At 34.8% G+C, this 13,990-nt stretch overlaps 1 protein-coding gene across 2 annotated transcripts; it reads right to left on the bottom strand.

The window, feature by feature from the left end:
* Nucleotides 1-4,668: 4,668 nt before the first annotated feature.
* LOC110108582 (MACPF domain-containing protein At4g24290) lies at nucleotides 4,669-12,756 on the bottom strand. 2 transcript variants are annotated; one of them, XM_020839275.2, is made up of 7 exons: nucleotides 12,257-12,756; nucleotides 9,437-9,675; nucleotides 8,160-8,361; nucleotides 8,004-8,081; nucleotides 7,755-7,938; nucleotides 7,486-7,658; nucleotides 4,669-5,593 (listed from the first exon to the last, which is right to left on the bottom strand). In XM_020839275.2, exons 1-7 carry the CDS (start codon nucleotides 12,509-12,511, stop codon nucleotides 4,877-4,879), a joined length of 1,848 nt encoding a protein of 615 aa, XP_020694934.1. In that variant the 5' UTR covers nucleotides 12,512-12,756; the 3' UTR covers nucleotides 4,669-4,876. The 2 variants fall into 2 exon arrangements, with proteins under 2 accessions (XP_020694934.1, XP_028553237.1); XM_028697404.1 differs by having other exon boundaries at nucleotides 9,437-9,712; nucleotides 12,257-12,424.
* Between the last annotated feature and the right edge of the window lie 1,234 nt (nucleotides 12,757-13,990).

The raw sequence follows: 13,990 nt of genomic DNA, 5'->3' as shown, positions 1-13,990 counted from the left end.
GTGGTCCGGCGGAGGTGAGGGCCTCAAGTGGTGGTCCGGCGGAGCAACGGCATCAGGCGGTGGTCAGGCGGAGGTGAGGGCCTTAAGTGGTGGTCCGACAGAACTCCGACAGTGGTCGAGGAGGCAAGGAAGTAAGAGCGATCTCCGATCTCTCTCTCTTTTCCTTAGGCTTCGGGGTTTTTTTTTTCAAGAGGAGAGGGAGCTCTATTTATAGATTTCTGGAGTGGAATGGCCCGTAAATAGGTGAGAGATCAAGGGTAAAGGGGGAGTGGTCGGATGAACGGCCGATGTTGAATCCCTTGATCATACACCGTTCTTTAGATATTTGAAGACCTTAATGATGTCGGAATTCAGTGATCTTGGGTTCGTTGGATTCATCTCGTCGAGCCGCTCGATTCTAATGTAAGCTTGTTATGTTTGGAAACCGTTTGGTAATCCAATTTGTGGTTTGAACCTTCCAACAACGCTTCGGGTCCTTGATTTGGATCCATTTGGGCTCGGATTGAGTCGAATTTGGTGTCGTTGGGTTCGTATTTCCGAGACTCTCAGTTCGACTATAAGTTTATTGAAATCGGAGTTTGTATGGTCTCCGAATTAATTTTTGAAGTTTCCAACTTGATTTTGCATCGAGATTCGCACTCGTTTAAGATAATTTTTTGACGACGTATCACTTCTTATAATAAATTTTTAGTAAAAAAATTAAATTTTTTATTTAGAAAACTGCTTTAAGAAACAGTAAAAAAGCCGTTTCAAATGAAATATTAGCTTGTAGCGTGGCTCACTTGCCTCGAGCGGAACATGATCCAAGCCAAAATTCAAATTAATTTTGAGCGATTGAGAAGTAAGAGGATAAGGTTGTTGGGACAAGTGCAAAAGATCCTAATGACATCATCCTTAATATTCTCCTACACATTTGTAGTTTATGCTTTGTATTTCCTTTTTCATTTGTACATATGATGCAACTCTTTGGCTTGAATGAAATGAAAATATACATTTGCTAATAACCTTCATATTTAGTTCACACAGACACAAAGATGGTCACACTCACGTCTACAAATAATTCAACCCAAGTTGCAGGAGACTAAGGTCTCGTTTGGAATGATTTTTTTATTACTTCTTAAAGCATCTTTTTAGTATAAAAATTAAAAATTTTGTACTAAAAAATTGTTTTAAGAAGCAGCAAGAAAGCCGCCCCAAACGAAGCCCAAGAAGCATTGAAATTCTATAAAAAAATTTATATTTCTCTCAGTTTTAAAAATATCCATAATATGCAGGAATTGGGCATATTTAAAAATGTTGGGAGAGCCATTTTCTCCCTTTTATGTTAGAATCTATCAAATCAGGGTGCAACGGCCTAAGTTGGATGACCCAAATTATTCTCTCCTCATCTCAAAAAATGACCAGAAAATACCTTTCCTAGATAGGCACATGGGTACGCCCTAGGGATTATCGATTCGCACAGCTCACCTTGGTCTGTCGGTTGGGAGCTTAGGCTATCAACCAAAAGGTCTTGGGTTCGAGTCTTGTGTATATGATGTACGTATGAGTTTGTCTTAATTAGCTTAAATGTCCAAAAAAAAGGTTATCGATTCAGGCAGTCGTTGGATAACCCTAATGGTGGTTTGCTGATAATATCTCCTATTAGCATATCAAGGATACAATTACGAAGTTCTTGACACTTTTACAAGTAAAATGGAGTTGAAATATAAAAAATTTGATGGTCAAACGATCCTATATAATTTTAGAAAAATATGTGATCTATTTTTATCTTCGTTAGAAAAGGTCAACAATAAGTGACAATCTTATAAGTATGAGAGCAAGCCAATGCCATTGATGGTTCACAAATAAAAATAGCATAACTTTCATAATAATTTTGAGAAGTTTTCAACTCAAGTTATATGCCACCAAATAAATGGTGATAAAACTCTTGTATTTTTTTGAAGAGATACGTTTTCCATAACTTTGGGGGATATTGAACTTTGAATTTTTTTTCTTCTAATGCGCACACAATCAAGCACATCATTATGATTCAAATGTTATACAAATTCCTCTCAACAAATGTAGTTCGGGGATGATCTTAGCTTGTGCAAAGAGCAGTCTATTGGGTGACAACTAATATGTCTTAGGGCATCTCCAATTGAACTGCAAATATCCATTTGCAGCTACTGCAAGCCTCCACCTAAACGTTAATAAAGAAACGTATTTTTGTGACTGTGAATATATTGGCATCTCACTATCACATAAACTTTTTTTTTTCGAAAATGAAGATGAAAAGAGTTTATATGGAATGTTTTTTTTTTTTTTTTTTTTTTTTTTTTTTTTTGCTAGAAATGAAGTTCAATTGGAGCTGAATTACTATTTGATATGTAAGAGGGGTTGGTGGGGTTTGCACAGCTATCTAATTCGATCTAATTTAGACAGTTTAGGATATGAGTTCGAATTCCTCTGATTTTAATCTTGTTGGATTCACCTCATGAACTGTACTATCTTCATCGAATTAATTTTACAAATCATTAAATAGTATATAACCCTATCTAATACTCACCCTTAAGCAAGAACCCATGACACATAAAAGAATTTCTTAAAATATTTTATTAAAATAATCTCTAAAACTTTCATTTTATCTTTAAATTTATAAGAAAAATGATTTTTTTTTACTTTATTAACAAATCATAAATCATTATATTCATAGCGCTTGCCCATATTAAAAAATTTATAGAAGTTTTTAATTGAGAAATTAAAAAAAAAAAATAGTTAGTGTTAAATTTTTATTTTTTAATTTCAAAAAGTTTAGTGTTGAAATTTAAATTTGATGCAAATAATTTTTTTTCTGAATTTTAATATTTTTATTATCTAAATTATTGAGAATTTGAAAAACGTCAGAACCTTCAGGCAGGCCCGCTGAATGCAAATCCAAATAGCTGAGAACAACTAAGCTGCTTCATCTTAAAGAGCGATAGACATTAGACACGATCAGGGAATTAAATGCTGATTGAACACCGCCTGATTTTGAGTGGCAGAAATCAGCTGACTCACACGTGCTATTGTGACATACTAACCATTGATCCCACGTGAATGCATCGCCCTATTGTGTGATAGAAAAGCACCCCTCAAATTTAAAGAACAATTTTATAAGATATGATGAGATCTATAATATTTTATGGTGCAAATGATCAATCAGAATGCGTCACGTTAACATTATCAAGCCGTGATACCCAGTGCACAGGTGGCGTGGCGCATTTTGGTTGGACTACGGACGAAGCTCGGTGTCCGCATAGAATAATTAATCTTAAAAGAGAAGCATAAAGTCAAATGTTGCATAGATGAGAATGCTCAGGTGGATGAGTGGCTTCACAGTTAGGATAAGTTATTCTGTGCGGATACCAGACCGTTCTGAGGTAAATCAGAACGAGCCACGTCATCCGGTACATAGCCGCGGTACACAATAAATAGGTGACGTGATGAGCTCTAATTCGCCTTCGGACAACGTCCGTATTCACATAGAATAATTTCACAACTGTTAGATACAAAATGCAAAATGAGTATTTATGTGAAATAGTTGGATAGCTCTAGTGGCAGATAAGATTAGAAAGAATCGTCTTAGATGATTTGGTTACATAAAATGCCGGCTCTCCGATGACCCGATCAGGAGAGTAAATGCATTAAATTTGACATGTATTAAAAAGATAGAAGTAGACCTAAAAAGACTTGGGTTATGAAATATTAGAAATGACTTTTTTATTAGGTTTAAACGAGATTTTGACTCTTAACATGACACAATCGAAAAAAAAAAAGATTTATGTAGCCAACACCACGTAGTAGGAAAAAGACTTGATGTTGTTGCAGCGTTGTTTGGTTCAACAATAATTTTCTAGATTTATTTCATTGGTTTTTCCCGTAAAAATGGAACATAGTTTGGACTAAAAAATATCCAATGAAGAGCTACAGATTATTCATAATTATTGCCCCATTTTCAGCCATTCGATTCCAAACAACGCACAATAAAGCCATCAAATCTTTTATTGGGGCCAAATTTGAATCGTTTCTGATATTTTTTAGAACAGTTTAAGACAAAATTTATATGAAATCAGTGGATATTTATGATCCTTATGGATTTGGCCGAAAATGATATAAGGTAGAAATATTCAAAACAATGGAAATGATTGAAACAACTGAAGGCTTGTTTGGGAAACTTACCTTATTACTTTGCTATGAACATAATTTCTATTTTTTCAAAAAATTTTACTCTTTTTATAAAAGCTTTAAAAATTTAATTGCCTATAACAACTTTACAATAAATAAATTGTCCAAAACAAAAACTTAGTCTAGGATGACTTTTTTTACTGTTTCTTGAAATAACTTTCTAATATTAAAATTAAAATTATTGTACTAGAAAATTACTTCAAGAATCAGTAAAAAAGTCATCTCAAACGAAACCAAAATCTCTATCTTAAGCATCATTTGAGGCCGTTCTAGTTTTTTTTTTTTTTTTTTTTTTTTTTTTTTTTTTTTTTTTTTTTTTTTGCTTCTTTATTGTTACTTTATAAAGCTCCTTTGTCAATCATATTTTCAAAAAAAATAATAATAATAATAATTTTTTTTAAAACAACTTTAAAAATAATGAAAACAGCATCTTTCAAGCAATTTTTTTAAACACTAAACAGTGAAATCATAAAGCTTCTCTCCTAAATTCAAGAAAGACTATCATGTTATGCCAAACTCCCACTCTTCAGTTCTATACAATTGCTATAAACAATAATAATTATTTTACATGAATGCTAAAAATATCCTATATTTTCGAAACAAATACAAGTTTCCCTGTTTCCCACACAACACGCCATCTCTATAAAAAAAAAATAATGGAGACCCTTCTATTTCACAAAATCATTCCATCCTGTTCAAAGTAATTCAATAGCGCAAACTTCACATGCAAGCCTATCTTCCCCCCCTCCTTCACAAGCTTTGCTCCAGTAACCAGCCAATGTCCCGGTACATTGTTCGCCCCCCTCACAATCTCCGTCATGTCCACATATCTCAAGAGTTTCTGTGAATGTACAGGCACAGGGGGTCCGCCATTATCAAATACAGCCGAATCTAATGTTGCAGATTTTTGCCTGTGAAGGCAATGGCTTTCATGGTGAGTGAAGGTCGAGGTCAATACTGTACTGAAGCTTGTGAAGAAGCTTCCCTTTGAATGCGATGGAGCTCGAGTCCATTCAGTTTTCTGGACGGAGCAGTTGGGGATGTGCGAGAAGAGAAGGCGAAGATGAAGGCGTTTCTTCAGCCATCTTCCCGTCGTCACAAGCTGCGCACCAGTGACGATGAAGACGCCATCGGAAACAATGTCGAACCATTTAGTATTGTGCTTCACTGCCGCCGTGCAAATATGGGAGCAGCTCTTCCATCGAATGGGCTCAAAAAATTGGTTGCCGGAGTCTTCCGATGATTGCCACATGGAAAATGTGGAGGGAGTAGCTGATGCAAACATGCTTGGGAGGCTTGAAAGGTGCTGGATGTGTATAGCGAGCTGGTTGGATTTTGGACCTTCTAGGTACAGCCGCAGTCCAACTGCCGGATGGTAATTACTGGAGACCTTTAAAAGAAAGATGAGAATATGATCATTGATGAATAAATTCATGTGTTAGAATAGGGAAGACAAGATGCTTGGGAGGAATGGACAAATTTGCAAAAGAGATGTCGGGATGACATAGAAGATCAAGATGATGAGAGATTATTATGTGCGGTGTCTGGACCATCTGGAGTCGAATCCGGACGAGTCACGCACGGATGTATTGGGGCCCGGGTGAGGTGGCTCGTCCGGATTCGCCTCCGAACTAATCCAGACGCCGCACGTAATAATTTTCTAGATAATAGCCTTCAATTATGCGTGTAAGTTAGCTTCCACCCTTAAAAGCCAACCATCATATTTCTAAGCGTATATAGTGCATGGTACTCCTAATGAAGGAGCTGAGAAGAGGTTGATCTACAAAGTTTAAACGCAACGCTTGGAGAAAGATTGTTTCTGCAAGGCACATAGGACCTCTGGATTACAATTGAGATAACTTAGGCTTCGTTTGGGATGGCTTTTTTATTGCTTTCTAAAGTAGCTTCTTAGTATAAAAATTTTAATTTTTATATTAAAAAGCAGAAAGAAAGCAGTCCCAAACGAAGGGCAAATTATTGGGTCAGGTGACCGAATGCAGAGATAGATCCGGATATTAATAAAATATTATTTTAAAAATAGCGCAACTAAAGCGCAAGTCAAAAAGCGCAACTAAAGCGCAACTAAAGCGCAAGTCAAAAAGCGCAACTAAAGCGCAAGGTGACGCGTCAAATTTTTATTGGATGTCCGAACTTATCTTTTGCCTCCGGTCACCTGACCCAATAATTTGCCCAAACAAAGCCTTATTCACTGTACTAGGCCCGCACTCTAGCCATTTTATTTCTAAGCATCAATGACAATTTCTAGAGGAGAATTAAGAACTACAACAGCAAGTCATGCACAACATTTTGAAACAAGATGAAATTTTCCAATGGCATAAAATGATGAGAGCATAAAGGCCAAAAGGTATATAGTTAAGGAAACAACTAGAAGTTGAAGCTGATTGGTTCATTTTGAAATTCTCCCCTAGAGTACTTTGCAACGGACAATTACCATATTTATCTCAGAAATTATGAAACAAACCTTTGCTGCGTTTTTATTATGTAAATAAACTGAAGAAAAACAAGAAATAAGCTATAGATAAAACAACGAATCTCTCTCTCTCTCTCTCTCTCTCTCTCTCTCTCTCTCTCTCTCTCTATATATATATATATAACATGAGTTTGAATCGCAGAAGAATCATGAGGTAAATTGGTGGACTTATCAAAGATTCTAAACAAGCACTAGTACAAGATGCAGGCATTTATATCAATGGATGGAAAATAAGAATACAATATACATGAAACAATTATCAAAAGGGTTTTAAAAGGCTAGTGCTGCTGTCAATGATTGCAGAAGTATGAATACTGAAATACAAAAATAATTAAAAACAGATGCACAAAAGTACATTCAGCTTTAAACTCATACAAACATGCAAGCATATCCATAACTATCACTGTGCTTTGACAAAAGAACCACTCGATGTGATGAACATCCAATAGTATCATTTTAGCATAACCTCCAGGTAAGAATATTTTTTTTATTATTATGGAGTTAAAGTTCTAATTTGTTCTTACATTTCCCTACACTATTTAAGGTTTCTATGAATTTCTCAGATGTTCAGTAGATGCACTTTCCCTCGACCTCAAATCAGATCGAGCAACCATAGCAGGCTACTTAAGCTTCCTGAAATAGTGGTTATACAACTAAACTAAGTAAAACAAATGAAGATAAACAAGTCTGTGATTGATTGTTTTGTGGTAAGAAACCATTACTCTGAAATGAATAAGCATCTAGCTTTCCCAAAGAAAAAAGCACCTTAAAAGCTTGAAATATTATAGTACCTGGGTTGTATTAATAAGAAGTTTAGGGCCAAACAATCTAAATCGAAGAGTTGGACATGATTTTCTTTGTTTAGGATGCTGAAGACCAAGACTTAGTTCGTTGTACAGTGGTGCCCATTGACGAGGGACTTGGAACTCCAAGAAGTGCTGCAACTCATCAGGATCAGGTTTATCTGATGACATAAGATAAAAAAAAAATCATTAAGAATGCCACAAGTTGAACATGCTCAAGGCAAAAGACAATCTAATTTCTCAAGCAAAGGGCTTACACTGAAGGTATAAATTGATTGCATGGCTAAGATAGCCACTTCCCCGGATGCCTGTGAGAAGAGAAGTAATAGGAACAAACTTAAATAGTACTGCATCAGGGTTTTTGGGAACTGTCTTTAGCCAGTTGGAGTGGCTGCATAAATAAGGATCTCCACCCCTCTTTGAGCAATTAATGGTAAGTCCCTGCTCCAAAATGTCATTATTAAATTTGCCAACTTGACCATCAAATTAAGGTGGGATGTGCTTACATCTTTGCTAGAAGTTTCAGAATGACTGGTCAGCATCAAGTTGCGTGATTGCAACATCTTCAAGAACACCTCTGGCACCTTCATTAGTTGGTTAAATCTATCAGTAATATGACAAAGTTAAAAAGAGAATAGCAAAGCCAGATAAAAAAAAATTACCTTGCTATTTTCTCCTTGGGTTTTCTGACTTAACGACGAAACAACCCTTTCATCTGTAAATAAACAGTCTCCAAGATCCTCCAGGTACCCCTTAAGGTCAGCAGGTGATATGGTTGAAAAATGATTCTGTCTAACACAAACGACATCTTCACCACCAAAACCCAGTTCCACTATTATATGTGTCCCATAGGTACGGATAAACCTAGTAGTAACAGAACACAATGTCAAGCCAGCAAAATGAGAAGAGAGTGATTAGGTTGGCGAAGGATACTGATGTTTGCATAAGATTTTCATTGTACTGAACAGTTGCAGGTATATTGGTATTAACAATCCAAAGTTTTCTACCCAGTTACAAAAAGAAATCTATTCGACACAAGAGCAGTTTATATACTCAGAGTATGTCCAGATCATGTTCTTTTTCTATTTATAGTTAAACCTTAGAAGTGAAACTATATCATCAAAGCTCCACTTGACATGGCTTCAGCAGCTACATAGATTAAAAAAAAAAACAAATCCAGATTCAGTCAGATATAGTTTTAACTTTGAAATTTTGTTATAAACCTTGATCAAGTCATCTTTGGAATCTCAAAACATGTTACCTTTTTCCCAACTCCCCTCTCCCTTCTTTTTCCCCAATATCAAGATGCATTGCGTATTATTTTCACTAATGTTATGCATCTTATGATCTCTTTTGGATGTATCTACTCTATTTGAATATGATCAAACCTTGTTCGACCATTCTTCGGCCGAAATATGATTGAATTTCATGTGTGTTTCTGCAAATTGCCTCGTAATCAATGCTATTAGAAGAGGCTACCAAATAAAACCTAGACATACCAAATAAGGAATTCTATATGTAAGACTTAAATTGGTTCAGCTAAGATTGTTCAAGATAATCATTTCATTTGATGAAAAAAAAAAATTAGTTAATTCTATGCTATGCTAAAAGTTAAAGTGAACTTTTGAACAAACACTCAATAAACACAACAAGACTTGCAAAGTCAATTAGTTCAATCAACAACAACAACATCAAAAGCCTTTATCGCACTACATGGGGTTGGTTAAATGAATCATTTTTCTCCATCGCGCCCTATTAAGAGTCAACATTTAGATATAATTAAAAAAAAAATCATTTTTAATACTTTCTAATAGGCCGGATCTAATACATCTAGTTCCATTTAGTTATAAAATAAAGTTAAGATTCCTTCATGTGTGGTAAGGATATGAAAGTATCATCTTTTAAGCAAATGGAAATAATAGTGAACAATAACCCTTACCTTGATAATGCTGCAGGTTCCCAGTTGGATGGGACTGCCATCTTCACTTCGTCACACAGAACCAATGGAGTAGTTCTTAGATGCAAAATGTATAAGGAAATGAAGTAGCCATTAAAAGCAAGATGTTTAATTTCCTTGGCATCATCCAACCATGACCCGCTTAAACCAAAAAGAGCATTAAAATATCCTGAAGGAACTTTTCCATGGATTAAAGAGTTCTGATTGAGCAATTCAGACATCTGCTTAGGGATGGAGAATGAAACAAAGAGATCATTCCTTCGCAGAAATCAAAACGGGAGTTCAAAACACCATTAGCAGGAGAATGAAAAATTATTAATTACTAAAAGACCATAACTCAATAAATTTCAATCCATATCAACATCACATGTTTAAATTAAAATAAATACCATATCAACATCACATGTTTAAGCTCCATTACACTTGAGTATTTTCATACTTCTCTTGAACTTTTGACGATTGATTCAATGAACATTATCACATAAGTTCTCTATGTGGATAGACAATTGTTTAAATTGGTTATGGTGGTTCACCCTCTATCTTGTGGACTAACCCGCATCAAAGTATAGACTATTATATTAAGATAATAATCTTTCTTTGATATTAACTCGGGCAAATCAAGGCACAGGCATATCTCATTTATCAAGAGTTATCTCCTAGAGGTGTCATCGAGCCCTTTGAGAGATTAATCAAACCTAATCCATTCGAGAGATTAATCAACCTAGATTCACTAATTAACCTTAAGTGTCATGTCCTACCAAACCATACTTCTTCTCATCTCTTGTGAAATCTCCTCTACGAGAAGAACACCCTCATATCATTATCCATTTTTTTTCCTACAAGAATAGATTTTATCTCTCCCATTATAGATATTTTTTTGTCAAACAATTAGAGTCCCCCCAACAAAATAAGAGACATCTATAGAGTATAGGCAATACACCACATCATACTTGACTCTAATACCAAATAATAAAGTTTAAGAAGGTGTAGATGCTTTCCAATCAATTATAGACATGCTGGAAGGAGAATGACTCCACAATATTGAAATTTAAGGGGAAAAAAGATGGTTGGCTTTGTTGTGGAGAGGAAGAAGAGGGCAGTAAAAAGTAGAGGATTAATGGAGTTTGAATAGAAAGATTACCGAATTTCTTCCACAACACTACCACTCTCAAAGGAGGAGGGAACACATATCAAAATACCAAGAACTTGAACAAAAATTTCAAACTTCAAGTTTAACAATGATGTAACATGACTGATTTAAATAATATTATAAATATGAAGAGATAGCCTTGCTAGTTTAGATATTAACATTAAACACACGTAAATAAATAAAAATGATAACTCAAACCTAAAAATTGGATGGCGCAACCGTTCTTTAAATCTAAATCAAAAAACTATTTTAAATTTACAGAAAAAAACTAGAAAAAGGAGTTCATCAGAATTGATTTTAGGAACTGATTCTGGTCAAAACTTGTAAGCAAAGTCTAATATTTTGGTGTGTTGGTAAGGCTTAGGAATCCAAAACTCATATTACGGAGCTTTCTAACCAATCTGATTTCCAAATTAGTAGCCAATGATAATTAGATTTTATGTGAAACACTTAATATGGAGCTTAACCTTGCTACGGTTAATCCTAATTATGGCGTCAACAATTCAAGGTTTGATGAAGAAGTAGGGTGTCCCTACAAGACTTCAACTTAATAATGATCTATGCAAATTAATTTTTATTGATTCATGCAATTAGGTTTTCCCAAAACAATACCAATCATGAAATAACCACACAAGAAAATAGTCTTAGAATAAGAATAAATAATATTAGAATGATCTTACTTGCACGAATAAAATGATGAAGCCACCTTCGCACTTGCTTGAAAGATTGTAAATTCACCACCTTCATATCTTCTTCTTCTACTTGATTTTTCCTTTCTCCTCTGATGTTCTTTTTCTCTCTTTCGTCTTCTATCTTAGGGGGTGTTTGGCATAAGATTGGATTTAATTTTAGTAGGATTTACTAAATCCAGTAAATCCGTATTTAGTAAATCCTAGGCTCATAAATCCTGAATTGTGTTTGGTATGAAAAATTTTAAATCCTGTTAAATCCAAAAAGATGTTTGGCAACAGATTACAGGATTTAAAACGGTTGGAGATTTAAAATAAAAGGAGTAAAATGCCAAATAATTAACCAAACAACATCATTCCTTGTGTCGCTTTCAATTTGTATGCATGAGAGACGATCTCCAATGATTGCAGGCATAGATAGCAAGGTGGAGAGATATAGGACAGGAGTGAGAAACTAGAAGAATTTATTGGTCCACTGGGTTTTTACCTTCTTTCATACGCAAGGAATTGGAGAGAAGATAGGACCGGGTAGCGAGTGAAAGTACCAAATTTAGAGCAAGATGGAGAAATTATTTTTTTCTCCATTATGCCAGTTTTAACTTCCTTAAATCAATGCATTGCCAAAAAGAAAATAGGTAACGAAGACCAGGGAAAGTAGCAAAACGATGATTAAAGAATATAACTCAAAGAAAACAATTCAAGTTAAACAAATCTTCCGTGCAATAACATTCACTGCTATCCTTCCCAATCAATCCAAAACTCAGTAAGTCAGTAGATCCCAAGAACGTCAAACATTACACTTACCGAAAAATAATCAATACCAACGAATGCATTCCAAAGAATCTAGAAGCTACACAAATTTAAAAAAAAAAAAAACTAATCATTTTACTCAGCGAAGGAACGAGCGCTCTGAAAAACATAGCACGAAGCAGAAACAAGGACAGGAGAAGCGTGGTAACAGACCTGATCAAACTCATAAACATCCGAGCAAAATCGAATCTGATCACCCTTATCGCATCCGATATCCCTGGATACCCCACGCGCAGTAAAGCCGCCGGGTAAGACAAGGTCACCAGTGTTCTTCTCGTCGAGTTCCACCAGCCGCTTTCCAGGGTATCCCTTAGCAAATCTCAACCGGAAGTCGGATGTGAGATCGAATCCTAGCCCTAGCGAGCGGATTGCCCTAAGCTCCAACTGCTCGCGCTGCTCACTCTCCATGTCTTACTGCCCGTCCACCCCTACATCCAGATTGGATATCCCATTAGTTGGCATTTATATAGAGGCGGTAACGCATGCTCCGGAGAGGAAGATGGCGACGGCGAAGGGCGTGTAGTGTTGGGGTGGATGGTGAAGTATGGAAAATAGTAGAGTTTTTGAGACCAAACTCTCTGTCAAGCCGATGATGTTTGGCTGGCATTAACTGTTGCTGTGTCTTTTCTCTCTCTCTTTTTGTTTTGAGTGGAGATTTGGTGAAAAGATATAATAGTAAGCTTACTGTGGGCATCCACAAGAGTGACAATTAGGGCTGCAAGCGAACCAAGCGTTCGACGAGCTACGTGTTGTTCGATTCGATTAAAGCTTATTTGTGATCATTTAATTAACTAAACAAACAAATTTGAACAATATTTTAAATACTCGATTCTTAAATAAACAAACTTGAACACTAATACGTTCAGCTCATTATGTTCGCGAACAACATCATTTGAAGTTCGTGAACAAGCTCGACATTAAGCTCGACTCACACATAAAACGACAGATCTTGGACTCATTGGATTCATCTCATCGAGCCGCTCAAATTGATTTTAAGCATACTATATTTGGATATCATTTGATCATCTAATTTCAGAAGTATCTAACTTAAATATGCCTTGAGATTCGTATTGGATCAAGACGATTTTTTATGATGTATCAATTATATTTATTTATATAACAATTTAAATCTATATATATATATATATATATATACAAAGAAGATTATATTAGTAAATATAAAAATTTAATAATTATTTAAATATAAAAAAAAATTATGATATGTCTGTAAATCTCCTATAAATTATAATACTAAAATTATAATATTAAAATATGCAAATGTTTTAACTATAGCAGAGGAAAACCAATATTTACAAATTATTCCATGCCTTGACACGATATGTTGTTGAATTGAAATTACCATCCATTCACTTTTGCACTTTTGACCGAGTTCTTAATCTTACAAATATTTAATCAGAACATTTTCTATTTTATTTGCATAATAAACAACAAAGCTTTGTCTTACTATGTTATTTTACACACAAATTTGCAAAATGCTTGAAAGAATAATAGAAGGCCAAATCGTAGGCTAGTGTAATTTTCTTTTATTTTAATATTTGTCACATTAACCCTTCTCATTTTTCCAATATTTTAAAAATCAGATCGAATTAATCAGTCTGATCAGTTCAACTGTGAATCAGTCTCTTAACCAATTCAACTCATAAACAAAACTATTTTTCATAGAGCCAAATTGCACCAATTATAATTAGTAATTGATCGAAGAACCAATTGTGATATTGATGGACCACTCGGTTCCTAGTTTGATCAATTCACCATAGTTTATTTTTAATCAAATGACTAGAAATAAAGAATTTTAATTAAATAAAAATATTTAATTTTTTAAACCCTAATTCATAATTCCAAATTGCAACGATCATTATTAGTAAT

This window comes from Dendrobium catenatum, unplaced genomic scaffold (genome assembly GCF_001605985.2).
Source record: "Dendrobium catenatum unplaced genomic scaffold, ASM160598v2 fragScaff_scaffold_923, whole genome shotgun sequence".
Taxonomy (NCBI): Eukaryota; Viridiplantae; Streptophyta; class Magnoliopsida; order Asparagales; family Orchidaceae; genus Dendrobium; species Dendrobium catenatum.
This window is presented reverse-complemented; position numbering and strand designations above follow the sequence as displayed.